This window comes from Staurois parvus, unplaced genomic scaffold (assembly GCF_062004578.1).
Source record: "Staurois parvus isolate SC_StPar_1 unplaced genomic scaffold, SC_StPar_1.0 ptg000236l, whole genome shotgun sequence".
Lineage (NCBI taxonomy): Eukaryota > Metazoa > Chordata > Amphibia > Anura > Ranidae > Staurois > Staurois parvus.
In genome coordinates, this window is record NW_028318032.1 from 586915 (window position 1) to 607638 (window position 20724).

Below are 20724 nucleotides of genomic sequence, written 5' to 3' on the forward strand. Positions count from 1 at the left end.
ACAATTTCACAAAGTACACAAACTCTGTTTTCTGTATGGTTCATTGAAGGACACAGCTAACCACAAAAAAAACCTAGGAACACCTAAAAGCAGTTCAAATGGAGAGGCCGGCATACCCAAAACAGAGGCAAATCAGCCCAAAAAAAAACCAAAACTTCACACCAAGTGCATTAAATATTCACTCACAGAAATGTTTGGCTGAAACTAGCATCTGCACACATATTGACCTTGTGAAACTTGGGAATGTATGTGTAGCAGACCAGGTCACAGCCATAGAATCAGTGAGACCAAGGCCTGGTGACAAAAAGGACAATAAACACTCACTGCTCTAGTGTAGTGGGCTTTAAAGTGGTAATAAACCCAAAAGCAAACATTTTATTATATTGCAGCTTACCAATTCTTAGATGGCGTTGCTGCATTGGTTTTCTTTCCTTTCACCTGGTGATCTCACCACTAAGTCTGTTGTTTTTCAAAAGAACAAGCTCTGTTGCAGATGTAGCAGTTAAGGGGATGAGAAAAACCTTTCAAACATTTACCACTGACAGGGGTGCTTACAATGATCAGCTTTAATTTACTGTAAAACCTTTATCACATAAGGAAAAACATTTTTTGCTGTAACTGCTTTTGAAAAGTGTGAGTTAAGAGTTTGGATTCAACTTGTGGTCAAATTCAATGCTGCGGTTGAAAGGTGGGCTCCTCAGAATGTAGGCATTCTAATACAGGTGTGTTACTGGCCAGATCACCAGGTGAAAACAGAGGGGAGAAAAAAAAGCCTAAAAAAAGAAAACTGATGCAGCCACCACACCTAATAATTGGTACGATGCACTATATTATGTTTTTTGGTTTGGGTTTTATATTGCTTTAACTGGAAAAGGAGGCACTTTATCTCTTCACTCGCAGGCCTGCACAGTAAGGTGTCTTACAGATAGCATAGTTGCCAACATTCACAAGTTTCCAGGGACACCTATTTTTTGCAGTTGTGTCCTGCAAAACATTGTAGTTGGAAAATGTACTTTAATTAGGGGCAGGACATTCATTTAAAATGGAAGCGATTCTACGGGAAACACATCATTAAATTAATGTATGTGTTCCAGGCATATATAGTGCCTGCAATTTCAGCATGCTTTCCATACTGTATATAACAATTTTTAAAACACTATATCCACAGAACGATTTATTATAACAAGGACACAGCCAAAAAGGTATGTATTAATAAAATCATTGATGAACTAGTTTAGCTACACCAGTGCAGTCTATTTAAAGTGTGGAAACCCAGCAGATCTTCCAGACAATACAGGGATAAACACCACACTGCAAAAAACATTTTGCATCAAAAATTCTGGAAACATAATTTGACACTGAGCATTCTCCCGCGTACTGCAACTCCTACAGTGTACAAAGGTCAATAGTATGTAGGGCAATGTACATGGGTCAGTTATATGTAGGGAAGTGTACAGAGGTCATGAGGGCACTGTGCAAGGGGTCAGCATGGCACAGTACTAGGGCAGGGAGTCAGTAATCTATAATAATGGAGGTTTCCTCAAGAGGAGCAGCGCAAGGAAGCTGCTGTCATAGATCATACCTGTTCTGCCACTCAGTCATTGAGCTAAATATACAATCTAGAATAAAAACTCCCCCCATACCTTTCTCCAACAGTTTCAGGAAGAAGCCCCTCTACAGAAAATTTTACAGCTGCTGCTTGTGTGGGCAGGATGTATACCACTCTGAACTCCTCCAGCCCTCCCCTTCTATCCCTCTCAGGCACTTACATTACATGAGATAGAGAGGAAGGCTGGCGGGGATCAGCGCAGTATAGAGAGGAGAGGAAGGCTGGCGGGGATCAGCACAGTATAGAGAGGAGAGGAAGGCTGGAGGGGATCAGCGCAATAAACATCCCACCTACAGTACATATTCCACTCTTCCTGAACCCCTGCAAAGTGCTAAAAAATGCTGGGGGAAGGTAGAGTTGGGAGATCTCATACCAGATTATATATTAAGCCCAATGAAAGGCTGCTGATGTCCCTGCAGCCTTGATCCCAGGATGCTGCCCAGGGCATGGCCAGTAAAAAGTGTCACTGTCCTGGCAAATCCAGGACGGTTAGCAAAGCAATTAGTGGATCGGGATGCCATAAAACATCTTAGATACTTCAAGACTTACTAAAAGGGGATTAGTCTGCCTAAAAGAATCAGTGGCAGGAAGGTAAACTCTACTGACCCTCAATAGATCTTGTGGTGAATCAGTGCCAGACAAAGGGAAGGCAACACAATACCTTCATTAAAAAGCAGACACCACTTTGGGTATAAAGTTTGTGGTCTCAAAACAACCTTGTCTTAATTCAGTGTTTCTCAACTCCAGTCCTCATGGACCCCCAACAGGTCATGTTTTCAGGATTTCCCTCAGATGAAACAGCTGTGGTAATTACTAAGGCAGTGAAACTGATCAAATCACCTGTGCAAAATAATGGAAATCCTGAAAACATGACCTGTTGGGGGTCCATGAGGACTGGAGTTGAGAAACACTGTCTTAATGTAAGATCAAATGCCCCTAATACAGGCCATAGACGAGTCCGTTTATCGGCCGAATTTTCGTCCGCATGAAACATCGGCCGATAATCATGCCGTTAGTGGGGCCAGCCCGTCGGCTGTCTTTCGCGGATCTCCTCATTTATTTTTATCGGTCATGCTGGAAAATCCGCAAAAAAAAAGGCCGTTTTTCGTGGACATGGGTGGCAGATTCAGCAACAGGGCCGACCGATTTTTCATTCATCGGCTGAAAATTCGGCCGATCAATGGACCGTCTATGGCAGGGGTGGGCAAACTTTTTGACTTGAGGGCCGCAATGGGTTCATATATTGGACCCGGGGGCCGGACCAAGAGTAGATGAATGATGTGTATGTGTCATCCATAGTAAGTATAGTAATATTCCCCCATAGTAAGCATAGTAATTCATCCCCCATATAGTAATTCATCCCCCATAGTAATTCATCCCCCATATTAAGTCCCCAAGTCCCCCCTGTGCCAATTCACTTACCTTTGCTCCGCGCATATCTCTCGGCGTGTTCCCGTTCCGGTGTAGCATGAGAATCTGTCTCCTATGAGGATCTGTCCCCCTTGACGTATCTGCGCATGTGCCAGTTTCAGGCATTAGCAGTCGATCGGCGATCTCCGGCACATGCGCAGATACGTCGAGGGGGACAGATCCTCATAGGAGACAGATTTTCATGCTACACCGGTCTTCAGGGCGGACTGTGAGAGGAGCCTAGCTCCCCACGCTCCGCGGGCCAGATTAAAAGGTCCGCCGGGCCGTAGTTTGCCCATGGCTGGTCTATGGCCTGCCTAAAGGACAGCAGTGATAACTTGGAAACCCTTCTACCTGAAGTAATGGTCACAATAAAGGCTACCTTACAGGATAACACTAAAGATATGTCCAAAGGGGTTTGAAAAGAAGGGACAGCAACATGTGTAATCCCTTTTATAAGTGTACAAATCAATGAATAAATAGAATTAGAGAATACTGAAAAAGAATGGCCAAGGCAAACACTTGACCTTTGATGGTACTAAGGGCCAGGTATTGCTCTACACCAGTGTTTTTCAACCACTGTGCCGCGGCACACTAGTGTGCCGTGAGATATTGTCTGGTGTGCCGTGGGAAAAATAGCAATTTCATCCGTAACATGTGGCCTCGGCTCACAAATAGACCAATCATTAGAAGAGCAATGGGCAAACTACGGCCCGGCGGACCTTTTAATCCGGCCCGCGGAGCGTGATACTGTCAGGATGATCTGTCCCCCTCGACGTATCTGCGCATGTGCCGGAGATCGCCGATCGGCTGCTAATGCCTGAAACTGGCACATGCGCAGATACGTCGAGGGGGACAGATCCTCATAGGAGACAGATTTTCATGCTACACCGGAACGGCGAGAGGAACGCGCGGAGCAAAGGTAAGTGAATTGACACAGGGGGGGCTTGGGGACTTAATATGGGGGATGAATTAATATGGGGGATGAATTACTATATGGGGGGTGAATTACTATGGGGGATGAATTACTATATGGGGGATGAATTACTATATGGGGGATGAATTACTATATGGGGGATGAATTACTATATGGGGGATTAATTACTATGCTTACTCTGGGGGAATATTACTATACTTACTATGGATGACACATACACATCATTCATCTACTCTTGGTCCGGCCCCCGGGTCCAATTATAAAATACTTTATTATTTCATAATAAAGTAATTATAAAATAATTTCTTTGTGTTTGATTCCTATTCAAGAGAATTACTTTATATATAGTCAATATAGGCACAGAGGTAAATTTTTTTTAACATTTTCTAATGGTGGTGTGCCTCGTGATTTTTTTCATGAAAAAAGTGTGCCTTTGCACAAAAAAGGTTGAAAAACACTGCTCTACACCATCTTAAAAAAAAACAAAAAAACAACAACATGGCCCTCTGCAAATGCATGTCAGGAAACCCACACAGGCTTGCACCCGTGAAAATAAGTCTTCCACATCTGATGATCAACCTTGCAAGAGGTAGATTTGCAAACTTTTTTTTTTCGTTTTTTTAAGTTTTAGATAGAGGGCAGAGAGATTAGAACACCTGTCAGTTTTTATTAGCGTCTGTGCCTCCACAAGAGATATTCACCTTTTTTATTTGTCCTGTTTACTGTTATCATCAAAAGCAAAAGTAAAAGAAAGTCCCATATTTTGGGTTGGAACTGCAATAGAGGGGAAGTCTTCCAATAGAGAAACTAGTTCTGGTGTCCCTGGTGACACCTTCAGATTCCCTCACTTTGGTGGGTCTTCATCTCACTTCCTATTTTGGCTATAGGGCAGGAAGTGAAGGGAAATCTCCCCTATGGGCCAAAAAAACCTAACTGGGGTTATCACCCTCTTAACGCCATCCAAAATGAAAAAAAAAAAGTTTTGCATTTACTTTCACTTGAAGAATGGTCAGGATTGGTGAACCTGAAAAGCCCAGATTCTTGGGTTTCAACAGCCAGGCCATCAAAGTCATCCGAGAGGTCACAGTGAGCAATAAGGTTGGAGTACACATTCTCTAAGGCCTATCTGAAGCTTTAAGAATAATTTCCCTCAATCATTCTAAGTATACAAAGTAATGGTTTTAGTGGAGAAAGAGCATAGATCAGGGTACAGTGGGGAAAATAATTATTTGATCCCCTGCAGATTTTGTAAGGTCTGGAGACTGGCTAGGCCACTCCAGGACCTAAATGTGCTTTTTCTTGAGCCACTCCTTTGTTGCCTTGGCGGTATGTGTTGGGTCGTTGTCATGCTGGAAGACCCATCTTCAGTGTTCTGACTGAGGGAAGAAGGTTCTCAACCAAGATTTTACAATACATGGCCCCATCCATTGGCCCCGCAAAGCGGGCCTGTACCTTTAGCAGAGAAATGGCCTCAAAGCACAGTGTTTCTACCTCCGTGCCTGACTGTAGGGATGGTGTTCTTAGGGTCATGGTCAGCATTTTTCTTCCACCGTACACAGCGAGTCAAGTTAATGCCAAAGAGCTCAATTTTGCTCTCATCTGACCACAACACTTTCTCCTAATCCTTCTATGAATCATTTAGATGATCATTGGCAAACTTCAGATGGGCCTGTACATGTGCTATTTTGAAGAGGGGGACCTTGCGGGCGCTGCATGATTTCAATTCATGGCAGTTTATTGTGTTACCAATTGTTTGTTTGGTGACTGTGGTCCCAACTGCTTTGAGATCATTCACAAGCACCTCCCGTGTAGTTCTGGGCTGATACCCCACTTTTCTCATGATCATGCTTGAGGCAAAATCTTGCATGGCACTCCAGACCGAGGGTGATTGATGGTTATGTATTTCTTGCATTTGTAAATAATCGCTCCAACAATTGTCTCCTTCTCATCAAGAATCTTGCTGGTGGTCTTGCAGCCCATTCCAGCCTTGTGCAGGTCTACAAGATTGTCCCTGACATCTTGACAGCTCTTTGGTCTTGCCCATGATGGCGATGAGGTTTGAATAGAAGAAAGATTGTGTGGACAGGTGTCTTTTATATACATAACGAGTTGTCGTTAGGAGCACCTTCTTAACCTCCCTAGCGGTATGATTATGTCCATATTTCTGTGCTGAAAGCGGTACATTTTTTTGCATGGAAATATTTTTTTTTTTATTGTAGGCCTGTATTTTTTAGGAATAACTCACTGAAATCTGTCCGAAAAAGTCTAGTAAACATCTCGGGTAGGATATAACTTGAAACACAATCATAAATTATAATTTATTAAATAATCATAAAAAATAATAGTAATAAATTTAATTCAATAATATAATCAAACCAAAAACACTGAAATTTGAAATATAGCACCAAGTTCGCACATCACTGAGCAAAGTTGCAAAATCGTTTTCAGTGTCTGATGACGAATTTCCCCACGAATCATTATCACTCAATTCTGCAAGTGGTTCCGATTTACTATCACTGTTCTCTAGCTGGTCTAAAACCGCTTTTGACCTAAAGGGACGCTTTTTGGACACCATGGACATTTCTCAGTTTCCAGGCAGAAAGAACAGTAAAAATGCAGGCAGCGCACAGGACAAAGCGCTAGGGACAAAATATGTGAAATGGTTTGATACAGTAATGTTTTACTATGTGATTTTAGTGAATGTCACTTTTTGTCATTTTCAAAGTTTCCTACCGTTCCATCCCGACGCTCGCAGGGGACAGAACCCAGATGACAGATGCCGTCATCCGCCGGATTACATTGCCAGGGACAATGCATGAGGGACATCATGGGAGCGCAGGACAAGGTAAGTGATCGAGGGATCCCGGAGCAGCGCCGCATGGTAAGCCTGAATGTAGCTCGGGGTTACCGCTTGTGGTACTGAAACTTTATCCCGAGTGTAGCTCGGGAATACCGCCAGGGAGGTTAAATTGACAGGACTATTCTGTACCTCATGAGCACATAGCCAGTCTGTGGGAGCTAGAATTATTGTTGGATGGTAGTGGATCAAATGCTTCTTTTACTCACCGAACTGCAACTCAATTTATAACATTGATGTGTTTTTGGCTGATATTCTGTCTCATTTAAAATATATCTATGATAAAAAATTATGAACCTGTCCCCTCAAAATAACTCAACACACAGCCATTAACGTCTAAACTGCTGGCAACGAAAGTTAGCACACCCCTAAGTGAAAATGTCCAAATTGGGCACAAAGTGTCAATATTTTGTGTGACCTCCATTATTTTCCAGCACTGCCGTAACCCTCTGGGGCATGGAGTTCACCAGAGCTTCACAGGTTGGCATTGGAGTCTTCTTCCACTCGAGACCTTGTGCTCCTCCCACCTTGTGTTTGAGGATGCCCCAGCAATGCACAATAGGGTTTAGGTCTGGACACATGCTTAGCCAGTCCATTACCTTTACCCTCAGCTTCTTTAGCAAGGCAGTGGTCATCTTGGAGGTGTGTTTGGGGTCATTATGTTGGAATACTGCCCTGCGGCCCAGTGTCCGAAGGGAAGGGATCATGCTCTGCTTCAGTATGTCACAGTACATGTTGGCATTCATGGTTTCCTCAATGAACTGTAGCTCCCCAGTGCCGGAAGCACTCATGCAGCCCCAGACCATGACACTCCCACCACCATGCTTGACTGTAGGCAAGACACACTTGTCTTTGTACTCCTCACCTGGTTGCCACCAAACACGCTTGGCACCATCTGAACCAAATAAGTTTATCTTGGTCTCATCAGACCACAGGACATGGTTCCAGTAATCCAAGTCCTTACTCTGCTTGTCTTCGGCAAACAATTTGTGGGCTTTCTTGTGCATCGTTTTTAGAAGAGGCTTCCTTCTGGGATGACAACAATGCAGACCAATTTGATGCAGTGTGCGGCGCATGGTCTGAGCACTGACAGGCTGACCCCCACACCTCTTCAACCTCTGCAAAAATGCTGGCAGCACTCATACGTCTATTTCACAAGGACAACCTCTGGATATGATGCTGAGCACATGCACTCAACCTCTTTGGTCGACCATGGTGAGGCCTGTTCTGAGTGGAACCTGTCCTGTTAAACTGCTGTATGGTCTTGGCCACCGCGCTGCAGCTCAGTTTCAGGGTCTTGGCAATCTTCTTATAGCCTAGGCCATCTTTATGTAGAAAAACAACTCTTTTTTTTCAGATCCTCAGAGAATTCTTTGCCATGAGGTGTCATGTTGAACTTCCAGTGACCAGTATGAGAGTGAGAGTGATACCAAATTTAACACACCTGCTCCCCATTCACACCCGAGACCTTGTAACACTAATGAGTCACATGACTCCAGGGAGGGAAAATGGCTAATTGGGCCCAATTTGGACATTTTCACTTAGGGGTGTACTCACTTTTGCTGCCAGCAGATTAGACATTAATGGCTGTGTGTGGAATTATTTTGAGGGGACAACAAATTTACACTGTTATACAAGCTGTACACTCACTACTTTACATTGTGTCATTTCTTCAGTGTTGTCACATGAAAACGTATAATAAAATAATTACAAAAATGTGAGGGGTGTACTCACTTCTGTGAGATACTCTATCTGCTATTCCACAATGCAGACATATGTGCCCAAACACCTCCTGATATGGAGACCATTAACCCAGGTACAGACGTTTGCTGAGAAAATCTGCCTGTTTTCCATACTGGGAATATACAATGCAGAGATCACTGAAACATAAAAAACCACGCAGGGTAGGATAAACTACCTCCGTCAACACTAACATTCCTGGTGCCCTCCTAATGGACGAATGTCACAGCTACCACTGATATAAATCAATTGAATTTGGTTCAGAGGACTGGTTAGGAGCAAGCTGAAGTGAATTACTGATAAGTGAATTGCTTGAAACTCCAGGATATTGATTGAAAGAACTGATCAGTCTGGAGACCAACAACCCTGACAAGAGGGCCCAGAAATTCACCCCAATCCCTAAGGCTGGTGTCTGTCATGGTTACTTATATCCCCAGGATTGTCACAACAGATGTAAGCAGAGTGGAATTGAGCAAAAGGAGCCACTTCAAAAAGGTGGATACCATAAAGCCCAGCCCATTGACACGGACATTGGGATTAAAGTTGCTGAACCCATTTCTGCAGTTTCGTCAAATTCTCCAAAAATAGGAAGGCATTAGCTTGAAAGGTATCCAGGAGAAGGCTCAAGTACTGCAAGCAATATGATAGAATTAGATATGACCTGATGTTCAGGATCCATCTGAGTACTCCACACATTGAATTCTAAGGCCAAGGAGCTCTGCTCTTACAGCAGTAGACCATCCAAATATCTGATGGACTAGAATATCGTTAACACGAAGAAGTGGCTTTGTGCAAAGCGGTAGTCATGCTGGATCAGAACAGGGATATATTGTAACATTAACAGTACCCTTTACTTATGTTGGAGGCGTGTCCACATATGTTTTGTACAGAATCAATATTTTAGTGTTTCCAGATACATAATGGTGCCGGAGACCGCCACATACATTCACTATACAGGGGAATGCATCTTTGTGATAAATGCACCTTTTTTTACTGCAAATACAAAATGTAACAATTATTCAGAACCTAAAGCATTTATCACAGTTACAGCAAGGGCAGAGTTATATAATCACTTAATTTTATTTCTGTACATATGTAAAGAGGCATTAGCAAAACACACATACACACAAAAGGAAAAGGTTTTAATGTATGTATATAATTTATATTGGTTCCCTCATAAAATCAACACAGCAAATATGAAGCATTAAGATGCAGAAGTCTACAATTCTGAAGTCCTTGATAGGCTTCAATGCTAGTTATCAGAGAAAATACTGACAGTTACCTGCTAGGAATAACTCTTCACTGGACAACAGGGAGTCTTGCTGTGAAGGGTCTCCATCTGAGGCTGCAGCTCTGCTCTCAGAGATCATTGTCCTTCACTTTTGCAGAGTAGAACATGCAGGACAGCTTCTGAGAAAAGAACTAGGGCATGGAATGCAAAGTTCTTAAGGCTGGTTGACACACCAGTGTCTTTATTAGCTACAACCACTCCTATGGAGAAGGCTAAAACCTGGAGCAGTTCCCATCTCTGTCATTTATTTTCTGGCTTAAGCAAATAATACTAAAACAAAATGCAGAAAATCAGAATTATCTTGCTAAGAAAACACACACAAACAAAAAAAGGAAGAACAAAATGATAACAAAACTTGCTGTTCCACTACTAGCTGTCTTAATCAGTGAGGGAAAGAGCAGTATGAAAAGCAAATTAACCCACAGCAGATATTTTCAGCATTCCGATTGCAAGAAAATCAATTCTTATATGTTGCAATGGGGTGAAATACTTAACATACCGAAATTTCCATTTGCATTGTTTTATTGAAAAAGCTACTAAATGCTCAAGGCATTCTCAGTGCTCATGACCAGAGTGTGTCCAAGTTATCCTTAAAGCCCAACTGCAGCCAAAACTGCTTTTGTAACCCTGAATAAAGTAGGAATGGACTAGAACTTCTGTAATGTTTTTATTCTCTGGGACTCCCATGGGGGATCTCTCAAGTGGTTTTATCTTTTCTAGCTCCAAACAGGAAAAAAAACAGGACATGAAGTGATGTTTAAGCCTCGTGTATACTGCAGCTAAGAAAAATGTCCATTTTACATGCGTTTATCTTATTTTTCTGCCTCTAAATGCCCCTCTTTGTTAGCCTATGTTTCCACACATAGGTGCTTACAGGCATAAATCTGAATGCACCAAGATCACATTCAGGAAAAAGTAATTGGGCAGAAAAATGTGACGCAACGAAACACATGTACACGCGCTTAAACACTAGGCACATTTGTTGCTTGAGTGCTCATTCATTTCAATGCCCAGAATAAATTATTTTCTGGCCAATCGAACACCCAAACACCTGATGTGTCTGAATGCTTCTAAATGCACATGAAAAACACAGGTTTAAGTGTGTTTTTAAGGCTGCTTTTCTCTTGCCAGGCAAACGCCTAGTGTGCATGAAGCTTAGATCTTGTAAATGAGGACACAGGCAGCAATATAAAACTGATCATTTCTAAATCTTCCCCTCTGTCCAAAACAAAGCAAATTCCTTTGGCTGGAGTTGGGCAATAAATCAAGTCAGTCCTCTGAGTAAGTTCACAGTTTGTATATAGTAAGAGGAGGGTGAAAGGGCTTGCCAAGACTTCACCTGCTGTAATAAGGTTCGGATATTTCTTCCTTTTACCTTCGCTGAAGAATATTTTAGTTTAAACTATTTTAACTATGATTCTATACTTAATGCCAGGTCACCCTTTAGTTCACCACACAATGCCCAGCCTGAACAGCAACATGATAAAAACAGGACATAGAAAGGAAAAATTAAATGAAATCATATCTGTAAACCAACTTCACACAGGACAAATTATGTCAACTCTAAGAGAGCATTAAAGATGGATGATTTAATTATTTATAGAAAAATAAAGTATTGCCAGAACGTATTATTTAAAGGGGCTAGATAACTCTGCAAGGCCCGAAATCATTGACCATAATTATGCTCATCCTTGAATATAATTTTTATATCAGGGACCATAGGTGACAACTGTAAAACCGTTATATCTGAACAATATGGTCTTATGGGTTTTATTGGTTGCTTCAGTGACAAAGTTGATTAAAACAAAAAGGAGACCCAAAACATTTTCAGGTGCTTCAAAAAACAAAAACAAAAAAACAAAAAAAAAAAAAGTATTTTTCTTAAAAGAATGTTTTATGACATCATGGAAATTTGATCTTATCACATACTGTCCAAGTCAGTTCATATGTGTTATAAAGTTTTCTTTTCTTAACTTATTTTCTGAAAGGCAGACCAACGCAAATAGGTAATAACCAGTGTACTGTGTTTAACCTCTTCTGAGCAGGCAACTCTACATTCATCCCAAGACAGCTTTGTGCTCCTCAGTTCAGACAATTTGGTCAAAGAGGGGCAACATTCAGTTAATCCATAAATATCATCTTCATCTTTAGAAGGGAACGGATGTGGGGCACAAATGGGTTTTGAAAATAGAATTATGTGAAAGACAAAAGGGGGCAATCAGGAAGAAAACATAACTGTCCTTCACTTCTGGGTGTCCTGGTTGTAGTAGCATAGTTAAAAGACCAAGGTGGTTAGCGAAATATTTTAAATGTCACTGGAGGTGATAACCACCAACTCTTCTATCTCTAACTAAGAAGTTGTCGGATCTCCTTGTGCATATGACAGAGGAAGTCTACGTATGAAGCTCCTCCATTCAGGTTCTTATCTTCAACCAGCAAGTGTTTGAAGAACATTTCAAGTTTGTCGTCCTGTTTCACAACCAGCAACTAAAAAAAGAATGTACAGATTAATATAAAATATTGACATAAAGGAGATTGTCCCATCTGATCTTAACCACTTCAAGTCCGGACACTTTTACCCCCTTCCTGCCCAGGCCAATTTTCAGCTTTCAGCGCTATCACACTTTGAATGACAATTGTACGGTCATGCAACACTGTACCCATATGAATTTTTTAGCGACAGATAAAACTTTTGGTGGCATTTATTCACCACTGGCATTTTTTTTTTGTGCTATATACAAGGAAAAAGTCCAAACATTTTGAAAAAAAGTGTTTCTTATAGAATTTTGCAAATAAACCTTTCTTCACAAATCTTGGCCAAAATTTATTCAGTTATCTTTTTAGTACAAAATAAAATAACCCAAATTAGTATATGACCAAAAATTATAATTTAAAAAAAAAATGTTTTTAAATTTTTATATTATTTATGTTTGTTTTTTGTTTTTTTCTTTTAACATACTGTCACCCTAGCAGTACAGTGTCACCATAGTGACATTGTACTACTTGTGGGGGGGGGGGGGGGGGGGTGATGATATTTTTTTTCACCGATTGAGTTTACACCCATAAAGGCTGTAAAAGCAATAATTTCTCCTTCTCTCTTGCTGCATTCTTGCAGCCATTGAGAAATACTGTGAGAGCTGTGATTGATCACAGCTTGTCACATGGTACAAGGCTGTTATGAATAGCCTTGTACCATGAGACCTCTGTGATCATTCACAGATTTCACTAGTAGTACGCAATGATGTCAGAAGTGACATCTTGCTTACTACTATTCATGTGATCACCGATTGGCCAATCAGTGATCACATGATCGGGATCTCACACAGAGGCCCCCGGGGAGCGCACACAACCTGAAAATGCAGGCGCCGTTTATGAACAGCAACCCGCTCCTGCGCTGCTCCCGTCTGGCCGTTTAAGTACATGGACCAGGCGGGAAGTGGTTAAATAGTCAATCTACATGAATAATACCAAAAATGTATTAAGTTTTCTTTCTCTGTAGCTTGCATAATATCTGATCATATTTTCAGCTTAATGCAATGTTACTTAAAAGTGAACTTAGAGCTTCAATTCCCAACCTACTTTTAGAGGAAACCAGCAATGCAAGTGCTCCATAGGCGGTTGTAGCTGACTTCCTTTGTTAAAAGCTAGTTGCTTAGGCTTCAATGCTTTTTGAACCACTGATCTGGAACAAGCATAGCTATAAGGGTTTTCTCACTTTAATCCTACACTCTTTCATTGCATGCTTGTTCTGGGTGTATGACCGTGTATGAAGCCAGAGACAGCCAGTTAATTACTGATAATTCTCTGCTATTCCAGACCAAAAAAAAAGGATGTGGCTACTGTAGCCAGCAGCACTGCCTGATGGGACAGATAAAATATTTGACTGACAGTGGTTCCACAGCCTTGTGGTCATTGCAGACAGGGCAGATTGTTTAACTGTTTGCACACAATGCAAACCCAAGTGACAAGGGTCAAGTTGGGCTATTTAGGGTCACAGGACCCAGGAAAAGGCAGCAAAAATATGTATTAAAAATAATTTTTTAAACTTCTTGGTAATTCTTTCTGGGGAGGAAAATCCCTACTCATATTTGTGCACAACATCATTAAGGACATTAACCACTTCCTTACCACGTTATAGCCAAATGACGCACCCAGCACTTTCTGCGCTTTGATCAGCTGCATCCTTTGGACACAGATCAAAATGACATGGTAAAAGGCCAATCACAGCGACCTTTTACCATGTGATCAGCTGTATCCAATCACAGCTGACCACCATGTAAATACACTTGCTGGTTATTGGAAGTACTTTCCTCACACTGTCACAGTGTGAGGAAAGTACTGCCGATAACGAGCAACTGTCAAAGGAGACATCTGCACTGAGAATCAGTGCCCTGATTATCAGTGCAGCCCCAACAGTGCTGGCCCAGCAGTGCTGCCAATCTATGCTCAGTGCCACCAGTTAGTGTCCTTCAGTGTTACCTATCAGTGCACATCATTGCCAAATAGCAATGCAGCATCATCAGTGCCTCCTCATCAGTGCAGCCTATCAGTGCCCATCAGTGCCGCCTCATCAATGCACATCAGTGAAGGAGAAAAATTACCTGTTTGCAAACATTTTATAATAAAAAGAAAACTTTTTTTTTTTCGAAATGTTCACTTTTTTCGTTTATAGTGCAAAAAGTAAAGCCCAGTGGTGAATAAATACCATCAAAAGAAAGCTCTATTTGTGTGAAAAAAATGATAAAAATTTAATATGGACACCGTGTTGCATGACCGTGCAATAGTCAAAGTGCAACAGTGCTGAAAGCTGAATATTGGCCTGGGCAGGAAGGGGATAAAAGTTCCCAATAGGCAAGTGGTTAATGAACAAGCCAGTGATGACAGATCTTATGTCTGACATGTTCCTTTTTTGCCTAGCTTCCTAAAAGATCTGTTACAACATTTTGTACTTCATACAGTTTGTAATCATATAAAAAACAGAAAAATGAAAAACACAATTAAGCCGTGTGCACAGATAAATGTAAAATGGTCAGCTCTAAACTGCTTACAAACAGAAAACAGTGGAATGAAAACATTCTTTACCTTCATATATCGTGGTCTCTGGGCTCTGAACATTGTGATAATTGCATGCATTTTATTTGAGACTGGATTATCCATCACAGGTAACGCACTCTATCAAGAAAACATAAAAACAACTTTAGTCAGTACAAACCAAGCAGATTTGGCTTAACAAAAATGTAAATAAATGCATATCAAGAAAATATTTAATACTAAAACAAGGCATGGTTTAGGTTTTGTTTTACCATTCAGAAACATGCTAATATGTTTGCAATTGAAACTCTAATTGATCTCTTTTCATTTTTAACTCTTCTCTTGTTGTCTACACCAGTGTTTCTCAACCTTTTTCCAGTCAAGGTACACTTTAAAATTCTGCACAATCTCAGGGCATCACATTCTAAAATGTACAAAACAAAAATAGTTTTACGTAACGCAACACCTATCAGTAGGACACCCAACGTTAGAGCGATTTAATCTTACAAAGCACATACACCTTTGCATGCTAGTAATGACTAGTATTGCAATATTTCTCTTCTCCCCCAGTTTCTCATCCTCACTCAGCTAACGTGACTCCAGTGCTGATGGAGAGGGTTGGTGGGATCAAACAAAGATGCTGTGGAGGCACTCGACATCTTCCTGATCAACCGATAACATCGTTGGTTGTTAGGATGCCTCTGGCTGGAAGCCTGCAATGGTGCAGAATGGAAACCTGTGGCTTGTGTAACTAAAAGGCAGGCTTAATGAATCTACTGGATTGTATAACTGTTTTGGGCAAATTTTAGGCATTTTGCTAAGGCACACCTGAAGAAACCTGAAAGCACCCTGGTTGAAAAAGGCTGGTCTACACATTTCTCAAAAAATTTAGAAATCAAAAAGCATTATTAAAACACAGTTTTTCATTCTAATGCCAATGTGGAATTCATCGTTTTCTAAGAAATAAATATTTGCCACAGGCTACTATCATCTCAACACGGAAAGTATTTCTCTAAACTGTTGGAAAGAAGCACACAATTATAATAGATAAACCTGGCAGACCTGTTGAACACACAATCCAGGTTGTGGCGATCATATTACCCTGAGAAAGCTTGCAGATTTGCAAGTGAAATGGTAACTGGCCAGATAGATAGTAGCATAATTAAAATATACAGTGCTTTTTTCTTTTATAGGTAAAACAAAAAGAATGAGTGAAGCCATGAGTACCCTTGTGGTATTTTCTTTTGTATTCTATTTTGAATACATTCAAAAAGGATTAACATCCCTAAGGATGTTTTTTTTTTTTTTTTGCTGCGTCCCACTGGGGGAGATCACAGGAAGGAAAACTACCTCTTTAAAGTGAAGAAAATCCCATTAGACCACTGTCCCTTCAATAGGTCACAAAATGGAAGGTTTCCCCTCTATTCCTGTTCTCATGAAAACTCCAAATTTTACCAGGACTTAGGGTGAATTTGTCTAAAAGAGACAGTGACAAAAAGCCTGACGGTCGATCCTAACCTAAAGAAAAGCCACCACATCTAATGACTGGTAAGCTGCAATATGATAAATTTTTGGGTTTAATAGTGCTTTAATAGTAATTAAGTATTTTGCTGCAGTCTGAAGTCTGGCCAAAGGCATGCAGATTTCAGCTCCATGGAACTGAACAAGGAAAATCTATTTATTCTTGATAGAAGGATGGAGGGATCACCACTGCCAGCTATTGCATTCAGGCAGCTGTGGTTATATGAACACCCAAAAAGTCAACGATTGGCTGTAATTTTGCACTTTGCTCAGCTGATTTTTAAACCCACTTCTGTCAAACCAGATGGTGCCAAAAGGGCCACCCACAACTGGAATTTCAACTGACTCAGTACAAATCACATGACGTTTGAGCCATGCATGGCTAGTTTGAGTCTTTGACATGCTTAGGAGATCAATAAAAATCTTTCCCTTCTCCACTCTGTCAAATACATAAATTAATAAGTAACTTTTGGCTGCAGTGGGGCTTTACTACACATACAAAAAAACAAAACTTGGTTTGAATAAGAACGCTACTTATTTTCAAATATATTCAGTTGTCCACAAACCATAAAACAAATATTGATAAAACTCACCATATTAGAATCTATCTGGCTGAATGAGGACACTCCAAATAAGTTATGAATGAGAGCCTGCTGAACATTTGCACCAACCCATATAAAGAAGTTCAAACCATTTTCAAGCAGATATATTTCACCCTTAGAAAGACGTTCTTCTGAGGCACGAATAGCTACAGGCATAGAATCACTGGTGGGATCCACTTTGGTCTGTACAAAAGGAAATGAATGATTAAATATTGAAATATGAAAACAAAAAGTTACCAAGCCATATATGCCAGAAAGCAAATATTAGATTAGACTAGCACATAATGTCTGACCAATAAAAAATAAAAGTGAAAAATAAAATGGTCACAAATATTATAAAATACAATTCAAAGTTTTTGTTTGCAATGATGTTATGTGAATGAATAAGCCACTACAATGAAACACTTACAAATGCAAGAAGCCTAGGATAGAAAAATACATTTGTATCTGCAACATCCATGGAGGAAATAAGCTGTCGCACATATGCCCGATCATCAATTGTCACCTCAGGACCAGGTTGCAACACGTCACTTTTCAGTACGCAGTTCAGATAGACAGGAAGCAGCTTCATGCATTCTGGGAGGATCAGCTGGTAAAAAAAAGTAAATGGATCAGAACATGCTTGGACTGGAAATAATTCTTCTTAAACATGATTTTCAGACCATATTCTATGCATATTACAAAGCAGACAATACCTGGCCAGCAGAAGAGGGGCTTGCACAGTTCTTGCGATAGCAGGCCAGGATTTGTGCACACTGACTTATCAGGGAGTCTCTAACAGTCTTTGTAGGGTTATTTAAGACTCCACGGAAAGCTGAAAAAGTAAGAAAAGGCAAATGAAGAGATTACATCAGTAAGAAAACAAAAAAAAGCACACACAATATTGTAATGAAATAGCCTTTGTTTTCGTGTGCTGTATTAAATATATATAAAATGTATTCAAGGTAAGATGTGCTTGAAATATAGCTGAACCTATACAGTTGTTGCGGGCAAAACTACCAATTTATGCAAATAAAATTTTAAAAGGTACCTGTAAGGATAGAAGCTCTTCGGGTCTGGTATAGATTTTGAAGAGAACGCCCATGACAAAATTAAAAGAAAAAAAAAAAATCCATACCAGACCCTTATCCGAGTATGCAGCCCGGCAGGTCAGGAAAGGAAGGGGGGGGGGGGGGGGGGGGGATAGATGAGCGAGCACCTCCCCCTCTCCTGAACCATACCAGGCCACATGACCCCCCCAAAGCACCCCAAAGAGCAAGGGCCTCTTCCCCACAACCCTGGCCAGATTCCAGACTCCCCCCCATGTGAATGAGCATGGGGTATATGGTCCCGATACTCATTCACATAAAAAAAAAGAAAAAAAAAGAAGTGTAGTGTAGTGTGAAAACAGACAGGACACGGTCTTTGACAAGTCCTTTATTAAAAGAAAAACTAAAAGAATGTCCCCCGCAGTACATCCACCGTCAATCACAACGCCCGCCCGAAAAAAGGAATTTAAAAAAAAAAAGGCTCCGCTTCCGACGATGGCTACCGCGGTCTGCCTGCTCCGGTGGTTTGACAGTTCTTAAATAGGTAAGGGGTGGGGCCACCCGAGGCATCACTGGGGTGGGGTCATCAAATGCCCAAAAGCACCCCCCCCCCATGTTGAGGCCACGTTGCCTGGTATGGTTCAGGAGGGGGGGGGGGGGGCGCTCACTCACTCGTCGCTGTTCTCCCCCCCTTTTCTGACCTGCCGAGCTGCATGCTCGGATGAGGGTCTGGTATGGATTTTTGGGGGGGACCCGCACCTTTTTTTTTTTTTTTTAATTTTGCCGTGGGAGTTCCCCTCAAAATCCATACCAAGCAGGGCTTGGTATGCATGGGAGGGCGGACCCCACACCGTTTTTTTTATTATTATGGTGCTGGTTTTTAAATGGAATGACAGCTTTTTGTCACTTTCCCCCAGCTAAAAGAGAAAGTTTCTCTTTAGTTTATTTCCCCAAGTTAAAACAAACAATGTTCTTAAAAGAAACAAAGCTTCCTTTAACACTGGGGAAAGTGACAGTTCTGTGAGCTATAGTGAAGAGAAAAAAAAAATTCAGGCAAGTGCATTTAAAAATCGGCACCGACATACACTTCATATTGTGAAAAAAATTAGTAAACCGAGGCATTATTTTCAATGTATTTTCATTCGTAAACCGAAAATTACGTTAACCGAGGCGTTTGTAAACCGAGGTACACCTGTATTGTTCATACAGCCGTCTGTATTATCCTATCACTGTGAAAACTGCTCCAACGGTTTTTGTACAAGAGTCACAGGGACAGAGAATAAAGTAAACATCTCCAATGGAGTCACAAATAGAAATAAAAAGCCTAAGAATCTTGAACTTTTTCCACCTCTATAAAACGCTAAAGAAAAAAACATTTGGCTGAAGTTAGGCTTTAAATTACCTAAAGGTTCTTGAGGTTTCTTATGGTAAAACTCTATACCTAACTTTCAAGTCTGGCTACTTATCTCAGCAAATACAAGTGGGTTGTAATTTAATTTTATTTCTGGAGAATACATGTGAAGTGTTATCATCCACTACTGTGCAATACCTTAAAGAAAATGTATTCTGTCTCTGCCACTTGTAAGTTTTTTGTAACCTATTATGCAATGCCGAAATGTGTATATAACACACACAACTCACCAAGCTTGGCAAAGTAGTTGATCAGTGTGTCCGTCTCACAATTTCGGTACAAGTCTGCTAGCTGTGTGCAGCAATTCAATGCCATGTTATGTATGCGAAGCCTACGCTGCCCTCCACAGCTGGTATACAGGATAGCACACTGGAAGGAAAGGGAAAGCGGGAAAACAAAACCGGTTATGAAAAATACCAAGAAAATTACCATCTAAGTCAATAAAATAAATTTAGCAGATTATGGAATCCATTTTTCCCAAAGCACATAAAATGATATGAATAACTGCGGAGTTAAGCATCCATATAGCATAGAACATTTTAAAGGGGACACAGTCTACCTGCTCAATGTCAAAGGTCTTCATATATGCATTTAATATTTGCAGCAGGCTGCCATGATAGACATCCTCTTATTCTCAGTATTCTCATCTCTAAATGGCCCTGAATCTGGCCTTGCTGGAAGGTAGGCCAGTGTGTTCATTAGTTCAAGCAGGGCCACCTTATCAAATTTTCAGCAAGACTTACACAGGCTGAAGAGCATGAGAGGTTGTAAAAGACAGACAAAGGGCAAGTGTCTGCAATTCTACCTAGCAGCCTTACAAAAATCCTGCTTGCAGAAATGAATGCAGAATGAATGCAGAATGAAAGATGAATGCATCACACTGGTCTCCTACCTACACTAGTATTGTACAAGAAAACAAGCCACTGGCAAGCTGTCAGTGAAGAGATCCTGATGGAATCAATACTGTAATATAATGCATGAGACTGTCCCATTGTTTACATGCAATTTTATATGTACGGTTTCAATAAAATTGGCCTATCCTTTTGATTACATATTGGATTATTTGTCACCTTTAAAATCCAGCTTCTCCGTTTGTGTACAATTATAATTTGGGATGTGGTGCAGGTGGTTTCCCTGCCCAAAGCTCCTATTTGTATATTAAATGTCACAGGTGCTTATAACTAATCAAAATGAACAGAGCGCAGGGGCAAGATGCAATGTGGTATGTCTGGAAAGGTGCAAACATAACTGCAGCAGATCAAGCACAGATAAACCATACGATATTTT

General features: G+C 40.9%; 1 protein-coding gene across 4 annotated transcripts in view; it reads right to left on the minus strand.

Moving 5' to 3' along the window:
• Nucleotides 1-9609: 9609 nt before the first annotated feature.
• The window catches only part of SEC24C (SEC24 homolog C, COPII component), a 71625-nt gene continuing 60510 nt past the window's right edge, over nt 9610-20724 (minus strand). For all 4 annotated transcript variants that reach the window (XM_089680195.1, XM_089680194.1, XM_089680193.1 and 1 more), the window contains 6 exons: nt 19668-19806; nt 17694-17812; nt 17408-17587; nt 16990-17181; nt 14927-15016; nt 9610-12331 (listed from right to left, as the gene is read on the minus strand). In XM_089680195.1, coding sequence (XP_089536321.1) covers nt 12191-12331; nt 14927-15016; nt 16990-17181; nt 17408-17587; nt 17694-17812; nt 19668-19806 — 861 coding nt within the window. In that variant the 3' untranslated portion in view covers nt 9610-12190. The remainder of the gene's footprint in view (nt 12332-14926; nt 15017-16989; nt 17182-17407; nt 17588-17693; nt 17813-19667; nt 19807-20724) is intronic.